Source organism: Nelusetta ayraudi, unplaced genomic scaffold (genome assembly GCF_046127955.1).
Source record: "Nelusetta ayraudi isolate G7.1 ecotype Tasmania unplaced genomic scaffold, CSIRO-AGI_Nayr_v1 ptg000006l, whole genome shotgun sequence".
In the NCBI taxonomy this organism is placed as follows: Eukaryota; Metazoa; Chordata; class Actinopteri; order Tetraodontiformes; family Monacanthidae; genus Nelusetta; species Nelusetta ayraudi.
The window spans coordinates 4,158,565-4,180,566 of NW_027466056.1; the positions used below are offsets into that span (position 1 = coordinate 4,158,565).

The following is a 22,002-nucleotide window of genomic DNA, read 5'->3' on the forward strand; positions in this document are numbered from 1 at the left end:
CTGGTAGTGCGGGGGGCACGGCCACATTACAGCGCCTTGCCGCAGCAGGTGTGCACTCCCCGCCGATTTTTAGGAAATACAAAAAGGATGTTGCTGAGCAAACCGTTCGCTGGCTGCACAACTTATTTATAGCCGCGACGCGAACCACCTCAGTTTTCTTTTTTTTTTTTTTTTTCAAGCCAAGTTCGTAACCGAACGTTGCTTCAAGTCCCAGCAGAGAACTAGAAACAAAAAAAGCAAGAAAAACTCATCTGAAAACCAGCGAGGTTATAATCCTCCTCCCCGACATGTGATTTCCACTTCATCACGCTCCCATATTTTTAATCTCACCACGATTTGCTGAAGGCCAAGTCTTTTTATTTTTTCTATTTTAAAACGATGAGCTGGAACATGCGCAGCAAAGAGCAATGGCAGGTAACTATAAATAACTGATGCAGGCAAAAGTTTAAACCGTATTCTTTGGCTGGTGTCAAACTGCCTTCCTGCTCCGAACGCATGAACACGTAGGCGTCGCCTCTGTTTACCCTGAAGGTCACAAGATCAGAAAAACACAAATCCAGATTGTCGGCAGGCGAGTAAACATGTCAAAATAAACCCGACAAAAAAACCCCGACAGCGAGAGGCGGCCCCAGATTTATAAACAAACGCCAAGCCGGCTGGGAAAAAGAATCAGCCAATCGAACTCTCGACATATATATATATGTATATATATATATATATGTATATATATGTATATATATACATATATATATATATATATATATATGTTGTGCATTCGGGTCCACCAACACCTGACATATATATATAAGTACTTTTTTTCCGCAAGTGAGGCTACCTGTGTGGGCGGAACCCCAAGGCTGGGTGGGCATATGGTACACTCAGGGTTCCCGCGGGGTCATAAAAAGTCTTAAAAGCATTGAATTTGTGAATTTGGAAATAATACCTTAAAAAGACTTGGAAAAGTCTCGAATTTTTGATATCTGGGTCTTAAAAATTGTGCTGTATGTAACTTCTCCGTATCACATTTCTCGTCAATGCACCAATACGCTGCATGCCAACTGCCGGTTAAAAAAAAAAAGAAGCAAGCTACAACATCACAACACAGACACAAACAATGAGGCAAGCAGCTAGCTAATTCATGCTGGGACATGGGGAAATGTAAGTTTAACACAGCATGGATGGATAAAATGTTTTTTCGGCATTGGTTAAAACCAAGGTTTTTAAGGCTTGCTGCACTGTGTGCAAGAAGAGGATTGAACTCGGAACAATGGGAGTGAAAGCGACTCTAACGCCAGCACATGAAGTATGTCCGAGGAAAGGAACAAACTCCTTCCATCGCCACCGGGTTCCCATCAGCTAGCCAGCTAGCTGCTAACGCGCCCGAAGCAGCAGACACTAGCCAGCAAGCTGTTTTGTTTGTTGAATAAATTAACGTTCTGAAATTCAAGAATTTCATTTTTCTTTGCCGGTAGGACTGTGAAATAGACAGAGAAACAGGTTTTAATTTTTGATATACATGGTCTTAAAAAGGTCTTAAAAAGACTTGAATTTAATTTGAAGAAACCTGTAGGAACCCTGATACTTTTCGGAATCACATGACCATCACATGCCCCACCCCCCTGCTAAGAAAAAAAAAAAAAAAAAGAAAAGGTGCCAGACGACCGTGGCAAAACACTCTCTCTGCCCTTTACGAAAGAATTTCCGAACTTCTGACTCTAGCTAAGCGTTGTTGTCAAGTCGTGAAACAGCGCCTCCTCATTAAGCACGTGGAGCAGAAAAAAAACTTTAAAGGGAGAAATCGGGCTTAGGGTTTAATTGGATTTTTTTTGCCCTTTTTTTGGTCGACAACTTGAGGGGGGGGGGGCATCGCCATTCCCTGCTTGGCCACCTCACCTGCACATCAAAGAGACTTGCTAAAACGCAATCATCGCACTCCCAAAATCCAGGTCGCTCGGTTGGTTGCATCACGGATCCCGACTGTTTACCAGACTTTGAGTTGTTTTTTTTTAGGCGGGTGGGTGGGAGGATGGTGGTGGTGGCGGGGGGGGTCAGCTCGGGAGCAGGAGGGCATCAGCGGCACGCCGTCGACCGTCTGTCGACCCATTTAGCCCATCTGCACCGCCGCAGTAAACAGGGGCTGCGAGGTGGTGAGGGCGCAGAGGGCACACGGAGAGAGTTTGCCGTAACGGAGGGGGTCGTGACCTCTTCTCTGCCGAAGAGTCGAGAAGGCTGAGTGTCGGGGTCGAAGGAGGATCAGACGCCAACTGACCGGACCCTCAAACAGCAGCCACAACAACAGTACATCATTTTTTTTTTATCACCGTCCACCACGACCTCGTCACGACCCCAGCCAACGTGTCACAACTCTTTCTCTTGCTCTCTCTCTCTCTCTCCCTCTCTTGGGCCGGGGGCATTTTTTTCTCGCTCCACGCCACCACCACTGCGACCACCGCAGCCGTAACAGGAAGTGACATTTGGTGTTCAGCCCACCCCCTCCCACAATGCATCTGCCTTCTTTTCCTGAGCTTCCCACGACCCCAGGTGATGCTTCCGGGGGAGTCGGAACAGAACGACTCTCTAATTGGGCGCTAACAGCGGGATGGCGGGACTCAGCTGGGGGAGAGAGGCGAATGAGCGAGCTGACCTGGAAGAGGGAGGGAAAGAGAGAGAGGGAGAGAGAGAGAAAGAGCAAAAGAGAGAGTGAGAGAGAGAGAGCGAGAGACCTCACTCTGAGGGACCCGCAGGGTTTGAAGGGCAATATATAGCTGCATGTACACAGAAGCAGCTGGCAGCTCTGAAAGCAATATAGCTCACATTTAAAGGGCTAGCCCCTGCTGTGTGTGTGTGTGTGTGTGTGTGTGTGTGTGTGTGTGTGTGTGAGAGAGAGCGAGAGAGAGAGAGAGACGCACAGGAAGACCAGAGAGTGGTTTGGATGCAGAAGTCCTGAATGAGTTGTTCAAAAATCGAGAGTAATTTTCACTGATTATTATTATTATTGTTATTATTATTGTTATTATTATTATTATTGTTATTGTTATTATTATTATTATTGTTATTGTTATTATTGTTATTGTTATTATTGTTATTGTTATTGTTATTATTATTAGTAGTAGTAGTAGTATTTCTTGTCTGTTGGCTCATTCGCTGACGTGTCCTCGCCACAACGAGGCCCCACTGTACAAACAAGTCGCCCAGTGAATCACAGCTCCCAAAATGAACGACTCACTTTCCGATTGAGAAAGAAATTGAAGCAAAATATTTCCCTTTTGAGATGATGGTCGGGGGAGTGGGCGGAGCTTGCACTCCAAGCTACCAAAGTCACTCAAAAAGCCAGTGGCTCATATGAACTTAAGTCGGTAAACAGAACTGAGTGCGTGTGCACGAGTCAATGAAGCCAAACTATGACTTTTTCCTAAAAGGGCAGCATGAGAAGGAAGCAGCACTTTGTTGCTCTTTTGTTCCCCCTCGGGTATTTTCAACCCTCCTGGGGGGGTGAGAAAGTTCTCCATTTGCATTGTGAAAAGTCAAATCTGCCTTCCGTAATTATCCATGAAATTCAAACAAGCACACAGCAAGTGGTGAGAAAGGAAAGCAGGAGTTAGCTAGCAAGGGGGCGCTGAGTCGTTTGCACGCCATATTTTATTGATGCATACTACTCTCTCTCTATATATATAGAGAGAGAGATTTTGACATGTTTTGTTTGTTTGTTGTTGCTTTTTTTTTTTTGCTTTTTCTTTACGACGTTCTACATTGTAGAGCTACTGAAGACATCAAATATATTAGCAAAATGTGTGGAACTATGTAACTATGTAGCAAAGAAAACATTTCTAAATGACTAAATACGTTTTAAGGAGAGTGATATAGACGGGTGGATACGGGTGGATATTTTTAAAAAGTCTACAATAAACCAATTACAAATGTGTATATATACATATATATATATACATGTGTTCAGTGTTCAGTCACTGAACACTCATGTGACTGAGTTTCGATCTCAACATACATATGTATATATATATATATATATATATATATACATATGTATGTTGAGATCGAAACTCTCTGAGGTGCAATGGAGGTTCAGTCTCATTCATCTTTTTCCAAACATTCCAATCTGAGGTGGTTCATTAGCTGACTGGCAGCTGGCTTGGAGGTCCCGGAGGACGGTTCAAAGTGTATCAAGGTTAATTAGGGGAAGAACTGCGACCTAGACAGAGAGAAAAAGCAAAAAAATGTGCTTGATGATAACACCAGAATGTTTGCTGCTAACTCGTTGTGTTTGGGGCTGGTAGATTTCATCTACTGTGTTTCTTCCCCAGAGGTAGTGGTCCTTCAGTTAGCCTCGCCTTGTGGAACCATCGTGGTTCCAAGCATCATGTGTTCAAACCGACGCGTGAACTCAATGTTGGATGCAAGAAAACAAGTTGTTTTTCGCCCAATGGATGCGAGCAAAAAAGAAGGTCTTCCTGAAATGTGTTTGACAAATGTCTGTGATTTCAAAGCCTGCGAGGCGTGAAAAGATCATCTCGGCTCTTAGTTCGCATCGCTGTAATCCCCTGGCCTGAACCCCTCCTCCCCCACCAAACCCCACACTCTCCCATGTACAACGCGCGTAAACCACAATCTGTCACGGGGGAAGAAAAAAAGAAAAAAAAAAGACTCGCGAGACGATCTGCTGCTCAGCTTCGCTGTCTCTCGCAGTCCAACCAGATTAGCAAAGTCACAGCAAACGCGGGCTAGTAGTATAGCAGCAGGTGCATGAGATGGCTGGCATAGCTAGCCATAGATGATGGCTTTTTTTTCCCGGCCTCATCATTAATCCCGACCTCGAAAGAAACAGAGTTTCTATATCTGCCTCCAAATTCCCCAATCGAGACGTGTCTTAAGAGCTCCTCTGATACGCCAGCCCGCCTTCCCTCCTGCATATTTCACGCCAGCAGAGTCCCCTACTGTATTTCTACATCTGCAGAAGTCACTATTTCTTTTCTTCGGGGCCTTTGGGGCTCTCGGAAAGCGTTTTAAGGAGTCTGCCTGAAGCAGGAAGGGGAGGGACGGGGAGGAAAGGGAAGGCTCTCAGAGGCCGCATGAAATCTTAAAGACATTTCCAGAGCCTGGTTGTCTTTGTTTTTTTTATTACATTTTATTTTATTTTATCTTATTTTTGTTTGCTTTTCATTTGTCCGGGGCACTTCTGGATGGTCCGAGAGTTCTGCGTGTCTTTCACTCGTTTAATGACGTGAGCAGAGGTTTTCAAAGTCAAGGGCGGCAGAAGAAAGACGAGTGGACCGTTGCAGTTGACTGGCCATGTTGAGAGAGAGCTACACTGTGCTGATGTTCTATCTGTTTTGCGGGTTTGTACATGAAAAATAAATGCGACCTTTCGGCATACTGTTGCATTGCATTGACAGGACAGCAATGCTGGCAGAGCCAGCCGGTTTTGGCAATCTCCAGCCATTTTATCAATCCTATTATTTGACCTTGTTGTCAGAAAGTGGGACGGTTTTCACTTTGTCCGCTAGCTGCGGTCCACACAACCTCTCCACAATTTTAAAGCAGACGGGTTTAATTAGCTGCTCTGCATTGTTCTGCGGCTTTTTACCTTTGCCGATTAACAGTGAGCACTCAAAAGACGCCTCTCTAACTCTTTGTAAATCACTGCCTACTTTCTCAGAAGCCTTTCTAATGTCTGCGGATCTTTTTGAATGTGCCAGGGTCTTCTTTCCCTGAAAAAAATCTTGACTTTCACCAACAGTGTCCAGGTGTTTTGTCTCCTGGTGTCGTTTCAGTTTAGTTGGCTTCATGCTATCATTAGCTATTTTCTCGCCACAAAAAATACATTCTGGACGGCTGCTGTCCTGTCCTTCGATGAAACCAACCAATTCTTTGTTTTGGTTGGTCCATTCTGACTCAATGTCTCCAACCTCCCCCGGGATCTGGGAGAAGCTCTCCCGCAGGTGGGAGTTGAATACTGCACAGACTCAACCAGATGTTCCCAACAGACCTTCACAATACACTTGGGCCTGCTGAGTCTCTCCGGTCTCCTCCCCTGCCAGCAGATCCAACTCACCACCAGCTACAGATCAGTTGACATCTCAGCCCCTTCCCTCACCTGAGTGTCCAAGACACACAGACAGAGGTCGGATAACACAACAACAAAGTCCATCATCGACCTCCGGCCCAGGGCATCCTGACGTCAAGTGCACTGGTGGACACCCTTGAGCTTGCGCATGGTGTTCGTTATGGACAAACTGCAAACTGTGACTAGCACAGAAGTCCAGCAACAGAACACCGCTCAGGTTCATATCAGGGAGGCCGTTCCTCCCAATCACGCCCTTCAATATCTCACTGTCGTTGCCCACATGTGCGTTGAAGTCCCCCAGCAGAACAATGGAGACCCCAGTTGAAGCACCATCCAGCACCCCTCCCAGGGACTCCAAGAAGGCCGGGTACTCTGCAATGCTATTTGGCCAATCGAAATCACAGTCCCCAACCCAAATGCGCAGGTACCAGGGTGAACTCCAACACATGGCAGCTGAGCTGTGGGGCAATAAGCAACCGCGGTCAACGTCATAAAAATGGAGAGTCCAGCCCCTCTCAAGGAGCTGGGTTCCAGGGCCCATGCTGTACGTGGAGGTGAGCCCAACTATATCTAGCCGGTATCTCTCAACCTCCTGCACAAGCTTGAGCTCCTTCCCCCCCAGCGAGATTACATTCCATGTCCCTACAGCCAGAGCCTGTTTCCAAGGCCAGGGTCATCGAGGCCCTTGACCTCGGCTGCTGCCCATGCCACAAAGCATCCGCTTCCTCTGTGTGTATGAGCCCACAGGATGTTGAACCCACGTCGCTCCTTTGGCCTGGGTCCGGCCGGGCCCTATGGGCAAAGGCTCAACCACCAGGCGTTCGCATACGAGCTGCAACCCCGGGCCTGGCTCAAAGGTGGGACCCTGCTGCGCCATACTGGCTATTCATAGGGATTTTCGAAATGCTCTTAGTCTGAGCCGTCATCCAGGACCTGTTTGCCTTGGGAGACCCTACCAGGGGCATAAAGCCCCAGACAACATAGCTGCTAGGATCATTTGGGCACTCAAACTTCCCCACAATGATAAGGTGGCAGTTCAGGGGGAGAGTTTGTGAAACCTCGTGAAATTACTTTCTGAGTTCTGAAAGGTTTGTTCGGGATTTGCACACCACTAAAAGTGCCGGTTCTGTCACTTCTTGTCTGTTCATCTCCTGCCTTGTCACTCTCACTTCCTCTCTGCACCCCCACCCCTAAAATTTACTCCACAAGTTTCCTGCCCTCCCCTCAGTGCTCTCTCTCCCTGTCATCTGTCATTTCAGTCCCACTGTTGTCACCCTCCACGAGCCAATTTAGAAAAGGCATGAGTGCTCCTGTGAGGCAAAACTCAGAGGCGGTGATTAGTGCTTCATCCCCGGGTCGCATTTCCTCTCTGCACCTGCAATGTCCTGACATCACACAGTGGCAAATTTATATTCTTCCAATGTTCTGACTTTTTATCTTCCGCCGCCTTTAACTTGAAAACACTTCTGGTTTCCGATTAAACTGTCTTTGATGGCTCTTTGGATTGTGCAATTGATTTGCTTGGATCACTACAAGTTCCAAGTTCACCTACCCCCTAACTGTACTGCCCGATTTGCCCTCAAAGTGATGAGGGGATTGGTCCAAACCTTGCAAGTTGTTCTTCCGGTGCCAGGTACAATATGTTTGGACGGATGTAGCTCTTGTTTATGGTCTCTCTCCATTCTTTGCTTCAAAGCTTCATCAAACCATTTCTACTCTCAGCAATTAGTGGTTAGCGCTCCAGTGAGAGAGGTTCCAACATATCCAATTACATTTGAATGCGACCTGGAGACTTAAAATAATGAATGTAGGCCCATCGGTCCTGAGTTACGATACCTTTGGCTAAAATTAGGTCTTACCTAACCTTTAGTTACGTCTCGTCGCTGGCTTTGTTATTTGTTTTGTTTTTTTCACATCCTGAAGATCCAGTGAAGAAAAAAACCCTCTGTTCAAGACTGTCAAGCCGGGCGAGCATTCACACAACATCCTCAAAGTGGCGAATCAATATTTTACAAAGTCTTGCGGGCCGCCCTCCGCCGAACAATAGAACTCTGCTGGGGCTGCATTATTCATCCCCTCACTCATTTAATCCCACATGCCAGAGGAATCCGACGTTCCTCCAAAAAAAGAAGAAAAAAAAACCTTTCACAGTAACAGCGTCCTCGAAAAACCCTCGGCTACGTTGGCTCGTGACAATGTTGAATATTAGAGGAGCCGTTCGATACCGTATCCAGAAATGATCTGTTTTGTATCCATGGAGCTTCCCAATCGGTAACTGCAACCCACCTCTAAATATAGCAGCGTTCCAATCATCGGCTAATCTACCTTTGGGGATCTGCTAAACGTTTCCCGCTCGTTAGGAAGTGGCTCGCGGCCTGACGGCAGATTTCTTTTTAATGAACTTGACATTCAATGTTTCATGGCTTTTAGAAAGCTTTCCCGCTGTCGCTGTCGCCCCCTAATGTCCCTAATTAGACACGGACTTTAAACGCGCGTTGTGGGTGTCTCCCAGGAGGAGAGTTGAGGACGACTGAGTCAACCGGCACGTTACGAACCATGAGCAGCCGAGCGATTCGTCAGTGAATTAGTTAGTTCTCAGCTCAGCCTCACGGCGGGGCTGTTAGCTTGATCTAGCACAATAGTGACGTGTCCTCCAGACAAGTGAAGTCCAAAAGAATGACAACTCACGAGACAGCAAAATAACAATTTAGCTGATTCGTTCAGCGCCTGTGTGTCACTGACAAAAAAGGAGTATTAAGACACACTAAGGCACACACGTTCTGCTCAAACTAGCGTTAGCCCTGCTAATCAAGCAGCGTAATATTTCTGAGTATTCAGTAATGTTTGATGGCATAGTCATAAAAAAAAAAAAAAATCCACTCTTTGTTAAATTTAATAATAAAATAAACTTGGACAATCCATGTTTTTATCTCGTCAACATACACCTCCATTGCGCTTTGTTTAAACGTATCTTGTTTTCTAAATGTGTTTCGGAATTTAATTTTAATTGGCCTGAAAACATCAGGATGGACCCAGTGAGGCCTGATTACCCTTTTTTTCTTCCGAGCCTGTGTGTGGTTCTTCATCTGTCCTGAGGCACAGCTTGAATGGAAAAAAAAACAATTACAAAAAACTAAAGCTGCGTCTGACACACACCACACACAGTCGCCACAATACAACTGGCAATCGGAAGGAACCGCTCGACGGAGCGTGACCCTGTTAGGAATCCTCTTCATGCATAAGAAAAAAATAAAATAAATAACAGTGCCTGATGTGTCAGTGGATTGTCTGCCGTCAGGGGAATAGCTTGCGTGTGTTAATCTCGGGCTGGCATGCATGCCAACATGTGTATTGTCAGCCTGCCCTCGGGGCGGCTGGGAGTCATGGTTGGCTGGACCCCGGCCTCCTGTCTCATGGTCAAACGCACCCGACTGCCGTTATAGCGTCAACTTTTCCACGTCATGGCCCACCGCACAGCATCAGCATCTCGCCGGGTGACCCCTTTTTGCTAAACAATAGTAGAAAAAATGTAAAGAAACATAAACCTTAAAAAAAAAAAAAACTTACTATTATTTGTTATTCATTTTTCTGTGTGGCTGTGAAGCCATACTAATGTATGCTGCCTCATATTTTCTTACTTAAGTTGAACAGTTCTCAGGTTTTTTTGCAGCAACCAAGCAGTAAATCTGTTCCTTCAGTCTTTTTGTCACAAACCTCACAAACCTGTCCATTTTGCACTACCTAGGCTAACTTGAGGAGCAAATCTCCTTGATAAATGGTGCAAGTGGCTTGATAAACGCTATAAACAATCTTTTTGACTGACATGTAAACATACAATATGTTATGATTGATCATATTTAATAATGATGATTAAATAATAATTACACTATATCTGATAGTAACAATTTAAAAAAGGTATTTGATAATATCATTTATTGATTTGTTTGCATTTTCTCTTATCTTCACTCCAATTTTCCGCCGCCTCCACTTTGAAGACCACTGTCCGAATTTACGCTTGCAGAAGTAAAAGAGTCTACCGCGTCCTGACAATTTTTTCATGAAGCTCTGAGGGTTCACTGTGAACCCTTGGCCCCAAAATGTTCTGTCCTCAGGACGGTTTCTGGAACGCATGAAGGAAACACATGGTGAGAGAACCTTCTAATGAGAACCTTGTGGGTAAAGAATTCCTCAAAGTGCGTGTCTGTGAGTATGTGTGTGTGTGTGTGTGTGTGTGTGTGTGAGTGAGTGAGTGTGTCGGCTGGTCAGAGAAGAACAAGATGTGTGCTAACACCAACAAAAAAAACGCCCCTTGGAAAATGTGCCAGAAAAAGGGACAGGGTGCAGGGTATCCAAGTTATCCTGGCTCAACTCATCTGTGATCCGGTTGCACTAAAGTGGGATAGGTGGAAGTGGGATATGCTATGGCATAAATTACCATGGAGATTTATTCTGTGGAGTGAGCCTGCTCCATTTAATCTCACCCCTTATCTCAGTAAACAGTCACCATGGGTGGAACCCAGTAGTTATTCCACTGAACACTACACATTCAACTAGACTCACTGTCATTATGTCAAGACTTGGAATCATTGAATTTCAATCATTATAGATGAATTAGTTTAGATAAACATAACTTATACTTTGCCATGGATCATATAGAAAAATACACATCCCATATAAACCTGAATACACATCAAAGAGTAACACAAGGTTCTTTTATTGAGGTGTTTTTTGTTTTGTTTTGTTGTTTTTTTTCCCCACCCTCACGCCCCACAAGCTGCAAACGGGTTAGTTTATTATCATGGTACCTTTTTTTCAATTCATTGTCATTGTGATACCTACTACCTTCAAGAATAGATAATTCAACTGTTCCCTCCATACTCACTTTATTATTATTATTATTATTATTATTATTATTATTATTATTATTATTATTATTATTATTATTATTATTGCGATAGTTTCAGCGGAGCAGCAAGTTCGTATTTGCGCACTACTAACGCATTCAGACGGTCTGCGATACTTTGCCAGGCTTTTTCTCTCTATTTGACGACTGTGACGAGGATTTCCGCCTCGGACGGGTGAATCCTTAAATCTGAACTCGATAACGGTGGTCTATTTAAGGAAGCCGTGTGCCCCCACCTATCCAGGATATAGGTTGCACCTGGCCTGATGAACCCGCGTGCTCACTCTGGATGTGTTTTTGTGCAAACGATTAAGCCTGCACACGTGTTGTGGCTCACTTTCTGATCTTGGATGACGGAATCCTACCGCAACGGGGCCCCCGATGAGTGTGTCGCGGAGTTAACACATTTACAAACGGCAAATGTTACCTCATTAGGATGCGGACTTGGCTTCGCGCAATTATTTATTTATTTACATATTTATTTATTTATCCCGTCCCCTTGTTGCCCATTCCGGCATGCAACATCCACAGGTCGTCAGCAGGGCGCATGAGAGGTGAGGGGAACTCATGAAAGTCTATGCGAGGCTCGTGGACGACCTCTAGTGATGCGATTGTGCAAGGCCGTCTCTGATTATTATTATTATCATTTATTACGTCAAGTGTTTCGTGTTGTCAAGGCGGCTGCGCTTCTCTCGTGAAAGAACTGACCTGAATCCCAGCTGTGATTTTTTTTTTTTCCTTTTTTTCTTTTTTGTTTGGTAACGTTTAATTCCATCGTAGCATATTGATGACGACACGCGGTACAAAAGCAAAAACCAGTCTCGTCGCACAACTTGGACCCGACAAACCCTTTGCAGGAAGAGAAAAGACAACCATAAATACCATGACACCGTGTCAACATGGCTAAGGCTGGGGGGTGGGGCGTGTGGGGTGTGTGTGTGTGTGTGTGGGGGGGGGGGGGGGGGGGGGCGAATGGACTGTCTCTTTTATTTATTTGAACCCGCTATTGGTTAAAAATTGTATTATTGTTTTTTATACATCAAACACTCAACAAATTATATTTTGTATTTTTTTTTTTCTTACAACATTAAGTAGCTTTGAACACTGCTAATGCAAAGAGCAACACCTGTTTCTGAAAAAAGGTGCTTACGATAAACAGGCACGTCGATGCCGACAGTCGGGCACATGATGGCGCCATAGCAGCACCCGCGTAGGGACGCCACTATTTTCACATTTAATGCTGAGCGGACTGCAAATGAGCACACAAAAGAGCCATAATTTGAGGGACCGTGAAATATTTGCCAGCAAATACACACTTGGCTGTGGTCTCAGTTCGTTTCTGGACAAATTATCAAAAAAAAAAAAAAAAAAAAGCTTTTGAAAAAAATGTGAAAAAAAAGAAGAAACATTCATACGCTAATAGGACTTGTGTTATTTTAGCAATGTGGCTCGATACTGGGACGGTTGATTCAGTGTTTGGGGAGTAAATGAACATCAGTGAGCTGTTGGATCAGGACACTGGGATTTGATACACAATTTGACAAATGTTTAAAAGCCCATGTTTGTAATCCCAGGTGGGAGAGCACATTTGCAGGTAATGTAAGAAAAGGTGGTGGGGTTCCAGCTGGTCCGCCTCCTCACATGGCGTTAGCTAGTCCCTTTAAAGGAGTACAGAGCGGCTACATTGGGTCGCTACCAGCAGCTGTGAGCTAAAGGTGGAATTGTTTTTGATGAACACGTTGGCTGAGACTGTAAAAAAAAATAAAAAATAAAAAATAAAAATAGAAATCTGACTTCCAAAGGTCCCAACAGAACAGCACCAATTTGAAATGACAATAATCAAAACAATGATTTGGTTTACTTTCAAGATGTCCATTAGCACTGGCAAGCGTGTTGTTAGCATTTGGCAGCGGCTGATCTTGATCGTGTCACATTGGAAAAATAAGGCTTTGCTTCTGGTTAGTTTTTTGTTTTTTGTTTTTTTTTGGCTACCTTCTGATGATGAACCCGCCTTTCATCCGATCTCCAGGCTGCTGTCACACTGCGCCACAATAAATATCTCAAAGAAGAAAAAAAAAAAAGGAGGATAATCTTTGACACACTTCTGCTGCGGATCGGTGGCCACACAAACAGTTTAAACAGCACGTCTCGCTTGTATGTGACGTCTGTTTTGTGTTTTTAGTTTAGTTGAGTTCATTTTTTTATTATTTTATTTTATTTTTTTACATTCAACCTGGGGACGGCAGTCTTGATGCAAAAACCGACAAAACACCTGCGTTCAGACTGCCGGTTAAAGGGCTAATGCAACTTATAGTCCACTGGAAAATAATACATATTTATATACTTTACATGTCAATTCACATACATGTTGTTTATGCGTGTTTTACCAACAATTTCATATATATATATATATATATATATATATATATTTATGTATATAGACAGAGACATACATAAATTGACAAGGTCCAAATGTGGCGCCGACAAACATTCATTTAGCAGCAAACACGAAGCTGGAATGGCCGATTCACTTGCGTGTATGCTGGGGGGGGTGGGGGGGCAGTGAAAAGTACAGAGTACAATCCCTTGAAACACTCCGAAGAGTTTGAGGTATATCAGGAGGGCGTGTCACAAGGGGCTGGGGGGGGGTCACCTTTACACTAGAGTCTCAGGAAGCGTGTCGGCATTGTCCGACGACAGCAGCTGCCAAATCTGCCAGCGCTCCCGCTGCCAGTCCTGCCACTCAGGGCTGCGTGGCGGCGGCACCACCTGGGCCTCCTCTGTAGTTGGCGCCGCGCTCGCCCTCCCTTGCTGCTGCTGCTGCTGCGGCGGTTGCTGCTGCTGCTGGGGGAGATGCCGCTGAGCCCCAGCAAGCTGCGGCGAGCTCTGCGACGGTCCCAGCCGCTGGTGGTGGTGGTGGTGGTGGTGGGGGGGCCGGGCGCCACCGTCGCCCCCATGTGGCTTGGAGCGTCCTTTGCCACTGTTGAGGTTCCAGTGAGGACCTGTGCACGCCCTGGCCACTGCCAAGTGGCCCGTCGCCCGCTGCTGCCTGCCGTCGGCATGGAACCCGTCCAAGCCTTCCTGCGAGCTGCGCGAGCTCCCCTCTGACACGTTGCCTTGGGAGCCTGGAGGAGGAGGAGGAGGAGGAGGAGGGGTGGGGGGCAAGAGATTTTAGTCCGTGTCACATGTCCAGTTGGATCAAAGGGCGGGGGGGAGAGGATGAGGATTTACCTGAGAAGTGCTGCTGGTCCTTGAGGGTGGGTTTCAGTGTGGCATGCCAGGTCCCCCAGATGTTGGCGTGCTCCTCGGAGACACCGTCTGGACGGAGAGAGAACCCGAGTGGGTGGGGGACTCGGCTTCACGCGCCACCCGCCCGCCCCCCGCTCCCACTGCAACTAGATAGGATGCGTGTGACGTTGACCTTCACTGTGCATGTCATCTCTCACGTCATTTTGTCCGGTGGCAAACGTTACAAGTTCCCCCCTCCTCCCCCCCGCTCACCTTTGGCTCCCCACGCATCGCCGGCAGGAACCTGACCCGGGACGTGGAAGACCCGCCCTCCGCTGCCACCGCCGCCGCTGGGGCTCCCCGGCTCCGCCCTCCGCTCACTCAGCACTGGCGAGTTGTTGTCATAGGGCGACACCTCACCGCTGGACACCTTGTTGGAGTCGCTGGAGGAGCGGCGCTCGCCGAGGCCGTAGGGCTCCTCGGCCCGCGGCAGCTCCGAGCTCCTGCCGGGTGGGGAGGAGGTGGAGGAAGAGGGAAAAGAAATGGAGGACGAGGCTGAGGTGGTAGGAGGTGCCATTGCCGCATTGGGTTTTAAGTTTATTTTTGTTGAGGACTCACTGTGATGCTTTTCTCCTCAGGAGGTAATCGACGACGTCCGGGTCCGTCTCCAGCAAACTCATCAACACCTCGTTCTGCAGATCAGGAGGAACCTGAACGCAAGCGAGTCCAGAGTCATGGAGGTATCTTAATGGGGAATTGCTTAAATCTCAACTGATTTATCGTCCAGCGCTCCGTGTAATCGGATCTTTAGCCGACAATGCTTCCCCTAAACACTTTAGGACTCTCATCCTGACGCGTCTGAGGGTAAAAGGATTAGTTGCGGAATCTCTTCCAAGTTGCCACCGGGTAGAACTCGAGCAGATTTCTTTTCAGCCTCCCGAGTCGTGGAGATTCACCTGCTTTGCAATTAATGCGTCTCCGCCTGGAACATAATCCTCAAAAGAACCCCGGTGGCAGATGACGAAATACAACGGTCCGGAGGTCGGCCGGACCTCGGGACGACCTGAGCTGCTTGTCGGCACCGTTTTAGGATCCCTTGGAGAAGGGAACGACGAGGCACTAATCCTGCTTCTGACAAAGCAGAAAGGATTTCATCCCCCGATTCGCTGCTCTCCTCTCGAAAAGGCCCGGTTCGAGCATCGAAGGAGGGGGGGGAGGGGAGTTTGAGGAGCTAGAGTTTCGACTTCGAGGTAGACAAAGCTTGGCAAAAGATTTTTGGGGAAGAAAACTTTAGCTGGGATTGGAGGAAGTTATTCCCCCCTTATCTGAAAAAAAGCAAATCACAACATCGCTTTTGTAAAGACTTCGCACGGGGAAAAATGCTGCAACGTCGTAAGGAGAAATTAACCGAGCTGCTGGCGAATCTTTTCCACACGCTTCTATTTTTCCCAGAGCTTGTTCTGCGCTTCAGCTACGCAGCTGAATTGACAAACGTCGACGGCTTTTCACGCTGTCTGCGCTGACAGAGATGCCAGCACCGCGAGCGTCAGGGACGATCTCACGCCAGAAGGGCAGACAGAACCTTTTGGCCCGAAACCAGTTGACCGGGCACTGACCAGGAAGAGGGTCCGGTAGCTGGAGATCATCCTCTGCAGCACGGCGATGACGGCCGTGCTCTCCTCGGCCCGGGCCGAGCTCTGCACGCTGAATTCCTTGTCGGAGCTCTTCAGCTTGTGGAGCAGGTTCGGGCCAAAGATGGTGGCGAGGTTGAGGGACGTCATCTTGTTCCCTGTGATCTGTGTCAAAGAGAGAGAAAGTAAAAAAAAAAAAAAATCAACCAAGGACCACAGTCACCAGTCAAGGATGGGACTTGGGCTTAATCCTTGATGAATGGATCGGCTCCAGAACAACTCACTCATTTCCAAAGACGTCACGATTCTGAAATCTACCAAAAAAAAAAAAGAAAATGCACACACGCAGCCGTGCGAGACCCGAGCAGACCGCACGGACTGATTCCCATCACCGCCCTCGGTAATTTCCTCCCAGTGAGGTGGAAACCACATAGAGAGAAAGCAAGTAAACAACCTGGCACGCCTGTCAGCACGCTGGGAGCGATCTTTATCTTGCTGCGCCGAGAAAGACCTGAGATGGTATCTCAGAGTCGCCCGCTGTGGTTTGGTTTTTATCTCCTTCTTGCCTTGTTTTTTCCCGGAGACTCTTTTCTGGAATTAGTTGAATCTCAGATAAACTTTGTATTTATTATCTTCTATTGCTGCAAGCCCTGACACTGTTAGCTTGTTTCTGCTAATGTGTTTAAAAAAAAACCTCCACATTGCTCACACATGTCACATCTTTCTACTCTTCTGATGCGATTTGTCTCCCAATATCATCAAAAAAATATCTATATATCAAAACACACCAGCTAGCTACTGCTTTACCCCCCCCGCCCCCCTCAAAAAAATAAATTAAAAAAAATACTTTTGCACCATTCAAAAAGTGATCAAAAATCTCCCACTACCCTCAAAGGGCCCCAGGGTTGAAGGTCTGACAACACTGACGCGACCCCCCCCCCCCCCCCCCCCAAAAAAAAAAAAAAAACTCCCACCCGTTCACCACCACAGCTCACCTCCTGTCCGTCTTTGTCCAGCCTGTCGTGGGCGTGGTCTGTCACCGTTGACAGGAACTGCAGGAGGCGGTAGAGGGTGTCGCTGTTGCACGCTGGGAGCAGGTGGACCAGCAGCTGGGTGACGCCGTGCTGCTCGTCCAACTCCGACACTGTGACGCGAGACGAAATGGACGCTATGAGTTGCACATGGGGAAAAAAATAATAAATAAATAAATAAAAAGACCCTACGTGTGGTGTTGATGAAGGCCGTGTAGAGCTCTCTGGTCAGGAGGGGGTCGGGCATGTCTCTGAGGAACTCCTTCAGCAGCGCTGCCACGTCGTGGATGCTGTGCTCCTCGTCCAGCTGTACGTCGACGCCCCGGTCGAACTCCTCACGCAGCTGCCGGAACGGAGGACAGAGGTGGGGTGTTAGCCGCTCCCCACTTCCTGTGCGTCCGCCCGGGGCGAGCACCCCGGTGCGCAGGATGTCACCCACGCGGGTTGAACCTTGAGTTCAGTGTTGGGTTTTTACCGTGAAGAGAATGTTCACAGACTACGTATGACGGGGCACTGGAGTGAGTTGCCAGCTAGAAGTGACAATTAGCATTAGCATGGGTCTGGATACCACTGTGACACTGTGAGTATGCTAAACGCGGGCGCTGAAATAAAGGGCATTTGAAAGTCGACGGTAAAACAAAACTCACTCTCCGACATCGCAGATTTTATCAGTTTGCAGCGGCTACACTTTTCAACCAGTTGCTCAAACAAGCTAGTGTTTAGCGACAGAGCACGTTATGGCTAGCATGTGGTTTTGCTTCCAGCAACACTGTTACAACGGCGGTAGCTCATTTTAGTGGAAAGGTTAGCTGTTTCTATGCATGTGCTGCAATTCTTGGTTAAATCACACTGTGTCAGCGGAGGCCCTACGAAATGCCGGAGCCAGAGCACACTCACCTGTCGGACTCTCTTCTTGGAGCTCCCCACCCGGAAGATCCCGACGGTCTGCAAACCTTGAGCAGGGAAGGTCAAGAGAACAGACCGCGGTCAGGCAGAGTGGAAGAAGAAATCGTCCCAAGCTTCCAGCTGTTGTTAGCGTAGCCGCTCACCGAACTTCTCGATGTGCTGGCAGCAGCTGTCGACCACCCGCGGCACCTGGCGGTAGATGGGGTTCAGGCTCAGCCTTTTGTCGCGGTGCTTCTCCTTCTTGCTTGGCGTCTCGGCCGGCAGGGAGAGCTGCAGCGCCTCCAGCAGGCGGGACTGGTTGTCGTCCAGGTCGGTGATGGAGTCCACGGACATTCCGCCCTGGGGGGAAAAAAATAATATTTTTTACATTTTCTTCTCGCTCTTCCTACTACTGCCATGCTTCTGATGGGCGTCATCAGCTCACCCTCCGACGTGCCCGTGGTGCCGCCTCAGGCGTGTTGGGTGACGTGGACTCATTAGCGGTCTCCGATGTGGAACTTAAGGAGGAGTTACTGCTGGAAAGTTCCTTGTTGGATGGCCTCTTGGTGGCAAACTGCGGGACAGATTGGTGGAATTGCCATTGCTGGAGAAACTTGCGGGGGTTTCGATGCTTTGCACAGCAGACTGTCCCAGAAAATGACTACGATGCTATGCTAATGGCAGGCTAATGCTAAAGCAAAAAGGTGTTTGCGATCTGAGTAAGACGGTCAGCTTAGCATTAGCATTATTGTTTTTTCTGTCTGGCTCACAAAGGTATAGTCGGAAGCAGTCGGAGTCCAAGTAGCTGGTGGATTCTGGGCTAACAACTAAACATTGCTAATCTCAAGCTATCCCAGGCTAGCCGGCCAGCACAGACCTGCAGGATGGACGAGACGAGGTCCGAAGAGTCCTTGTGCTCCTCGCGCTGGATGTGATCCAGCCGATAGCCATCCTGACGCTGCCTGTGCGTCCTGTCGTTGGCGATGACCTGGGACAGGGGTATGCTGAAGGCCTGCGGTGCACATTCTGGGACAAATAGAAAAGAAAAAAACAAGAGGTGGAAGAAAAAACAGGGAAAGAGTGAGATAACACAAAAATATTTCGAACGATTAAAGCCTCGCAACAACATGTGTTTATGGATTCATCCGCTAGTGTTGGGGCACTACTGCAGTAATAATCACCCTTTCCAAATAAGGACATCTGGCTCGGGGCGATGCAAACAAGAAATTTCCCGTGAAAAAAAAACAAAACAACGTGTGCCGTCTCGCTAGCTCTCATTCCTTTGCGCCTCCTTAAGCCTTGCAAGAGGCGCAAGGCAAAAAAAAATAAGAAGAAAAATCATCAAATCAGAACTTCAGAGGGATGTTGACGATGAACAGAGGTGCGCTGCGGAAGGGACGTGATGTCATACGTGGTCGCTTTACAGTATCCAGCTGCTGGGAGTAAGCAGAAAGTATTGCACGACCATGATCAACATGACCGCTGACCCCTGTGACAGGTTGGATTTGATCCAAGGGGGAAAAACGGGGTTATGTAACTTGAGCATATGCACACGCAAAAAAAAGAGAAAAAGAGAAAAAAAAAAAAAAAAGGAAAAATCTGGTATGAGCAAAAGCACATCCAGCATGTAAACCTCAAGCCATGACCATCGTCTATGAATCTACCTTACGAGTACAATGTGCCCACTCGAGGCGGCGTACCGTTGTGTTTGTTTGTATAACCTCCGGGCTCATCTGAGTCGTCTTGTGTGAATAACCTTTGGGTGGTAAAATGTATTTAGCCCTCTGTTTGCAACCCCTAACCAAGCTTTTCAGTGAAAGTAGTTTTTTTTTTTTTCCGGTTGGACCCTTCAAAAAAAAAAAACGTAGAGCGGCACCATTTGCGTGTCTTTACCCCTTTGTGACATCACAATTCCCACGTTACCTTTGTCTTTGCTCTTCTCCTTCGCCAGTGAGTCCAACTTCCTGCGCAGCGACTTTTTCCTCTTCTGTCCATCTGCTCCGAGTCGGGATTAGGGCGGAGAGCGGGGGTGTGGAAAAGGAAAAATAATAATAAGAAAAAATTAGAAAAAGCAAGAATCAAGTGAATGAGTCATCTGAATGCGATCGGCATTCATATCCGCTGCATCTCGTCCGGCTCATTACGTCCAATCAGCTCGCATCAGGAATGCAGACGGAAATTACTCTAACAAAGAAAAAAAAGCGTCTGCGACCTTGAAGCTGTTTAATTTGAGTATCAGACAGGGTCGGTCACGGCATAAGTAGCCGTAACAGGAGGGGGGGGGGCGTCTGCGGTGCGCTAGCTTGTCTCGCCTACCAACGATTGGATGCCTCAAAACAAATGTCAAGGGAAAATTCAGCAACCAGGACCCACGGGAAACAGCTCGCAATGCTAGCACACTGCGAGCCTCAGTAGCCTATGTCAAATCGAAAGTCTTGGGCACCCCCCAGTTTGAAGTTTGTGATGCTGCCCTTTTCGCTCGGTAGAGTCAACGTACTCAGCTAATGCTCCACCTTGTTAGCATGCTAGTCTATCTCTTTCTACTTGAAAGTCGGAGGTTCCAAACACTGGCTGGTGTTCTTTACTCTGCTTTCTAGACACCTCAATTTGAAACTTGCAAAGACCTTTGCTTCTGCCCGGGAGACTCAGCTGCCCAGCTAGTGCTTGATCCTAGCATTAGCATGCTAGCCCTGCGAGTGCACGAAATACTGCCGTGCATCCAGAGAGGCCTTTCGCCTCAATCCGTACACATTCTACCTACTAGACTGCTAGCATTAGCTCGCTAGCTTGCAGTGCCAGAGCCCTGGTTACCAACAAGCGGAACTCCACTGCCGCAACCCTTCCACAAATTTCTGCAGTACAGCTGCTAGGATCAAGGCGGCAGAGACGACTCGGGGGCCAGGGCAGAAGAGTGGAGGGCGGGGGTGTGAAACGGGAGAAAGAAAGCAGATGTTGCGATGGAGCGCGGAGCCAAAAAGGAGGGTGGAAGTGAGAGGGAAGAAGCATGGGGAGTAGGAAATGGTACGGATTTTTTTGGACGGAGCCGTGCGGAAATCCCCCGGACTTCCAGGCCTCTCGCGCTACCGAGGCGTCTCGGGAACCTCCCCCCTCTTTGAGTTTCAAGCAGCGCCAATGCTGAAATGGCCACATCGGGCACATACAGGGCCCGGAATATTCCGTGGCAGCTGCTAGCATGGCTGGAATTCGTAAGCAATCTGAACAAGTGCCTCTTAAATCACGGTTTAACCTTCAGCTGGAATGCCTGGCCCTGGAATATCCACTGCATCTCAATCAATATGAAAGTGCAGGATAATCATTCCCCATCTGAAAGTGTTTGGTTTTGTCCCGTCTGCTGACGTCGGTGGAACTGCAGGCCGGGCAAGGAAGAAAGGAGGCATCAAACAGAATGTGGGGCGGAGGGAGCTCACATATTTAGTCTGATGGTGTGAATCAGCAGTTTCCAATCTGGTGGTCCAGACCCCCCACCCCACCCCCCCTTGTAAAGTGAAGATATGAAAAGCCAGAAGACGATCAAAGAGGCGCCATGTTATGTCTGCTGCCCCAAAACTGGGTTATTTAAAATGTTCAGTCAGAAGACTGAGAAGCCTGAAACAAAGCCTGTGTCCGGCTCACACATCAAGTGAATCAGGTCCAACATCGTGTCATTCCGAACTAAGCGTGCAAAATCTGTCGACACCGGGGCCAACATCCAATGTTAGCACTATCTGAAATAGGACTGAATGGAGGTTTTTGCACGTTAGTGCGTGAGTTGGCATCCACTAGCTAGCTAGTTTTGGCTCGCATTTTATTCATGTGCGACGAAACGTCGTCTTTGCTGCCTTTCCTGCTCCGCTGGTGTCAGTAGTAGTAGTAGTAGGCGAGCTAATGCACCGTCTAGCTGCAGTGAAGACGATAGCCCCTAAGTCTCAAACTGGGAATTGTCATGCCAGCGGCTAAAAACCAAACAGCTGCAGGACGGTTACGCACAATGTTTAACACGTCGTTTTGTTGTGCCACACTGCCAACGCGTGGCAAAACTCTCGTCCTGCAAAGTACATCCCTGCTCTTCTGGTGCATGCGATACATTTGTCCCTAAACCGCCGCAGAACAAAACAATTTCCCCCAAAAAATCCTCCGTTGAGTCACGTAGGACCGCAGGCAGGGAGCGGAGGGGCGGGAGGGGGTGAAATGAATCAATAAATCAACGCACGCGTGACGATTGAAACTCGATATTCACTTCAAATG

The 22,002-nt window shown here is 47.6% G+C and overlaps 1 protein-coding gene across 3 annotated transcripts in view; it reads right to left on the reverse strand.

Moving 5' to 3' along the window:
* Nucleotides 1-12,158: 12,158 nt before the first annotated feature.
* Nucleotides 12,159-22,002, reverse strand: part of LOC142881824 (rho GTPase-activating protein 6-like) — a 45,590-nt gene continuing 35,746 nt past the window's right edge. For 2 of the 3 annotated variants that reach the window (XM_076016159.1, XM_076016168.1), the window contains exons 3-14: nucleotides 19,681-19,752; nucleotides 18,635-18,783; nucleotides 18,203-18,331; nucleotides 17,922-18,117; nucleotides 17,770-17,825; nucleotides 17,065-17,215; nucleotides 16,837-16,985; nucleotides 15,827-16,006; nucleotides 14,829-14,920; nucleotides 14,484-14,713; nucleotides 14,214-14,300; nucleotides 12,159-14,107 (exon numbers count right to left, since the gene is read on the reverse strand). In XM_076016159.1, coding sequence (XP_075872274.1) covers nucleotides 13,638-14,107; nucleotides 14,214-14,300; nucleotides 14,484-14,713; nucleotides 14,829-14,920; nucleotides 15,827-16,006; nucleotides 16,837-16,985; nucleotides 17,065-17,215; nucleotides 17,770-17,825; nucleotides 17,922-18,117; nucleotides 18,203-18,331; nucleotides 18,635-18,783; nucleotides 19,681-19,752 — 1,961 coding nt within the window. In that variant the 3' untranslated portion in view covers nucleotides 12,159-13,637. Of the gene's footprint in view, nucleotides 14,108-14,213; nucleotides 14,378-14,483; nucleotides 14,714-14,828; nucleotides 14,921-15,826; nucleotides 16,007-16,836; nucleotides 16,986-17,064; nucleotides 17,216-17,769; nucleotides 17,826-17,921; nucleotides 18,118-18,202; nucleotides 18,332-18,634; nucleotides 18,784-19,680; nucleotides 19,753-22,002 lie in introns of all 3 variants that reach the window. The other variant, XM_076016179.1, reaches the window with a different exon arrangement.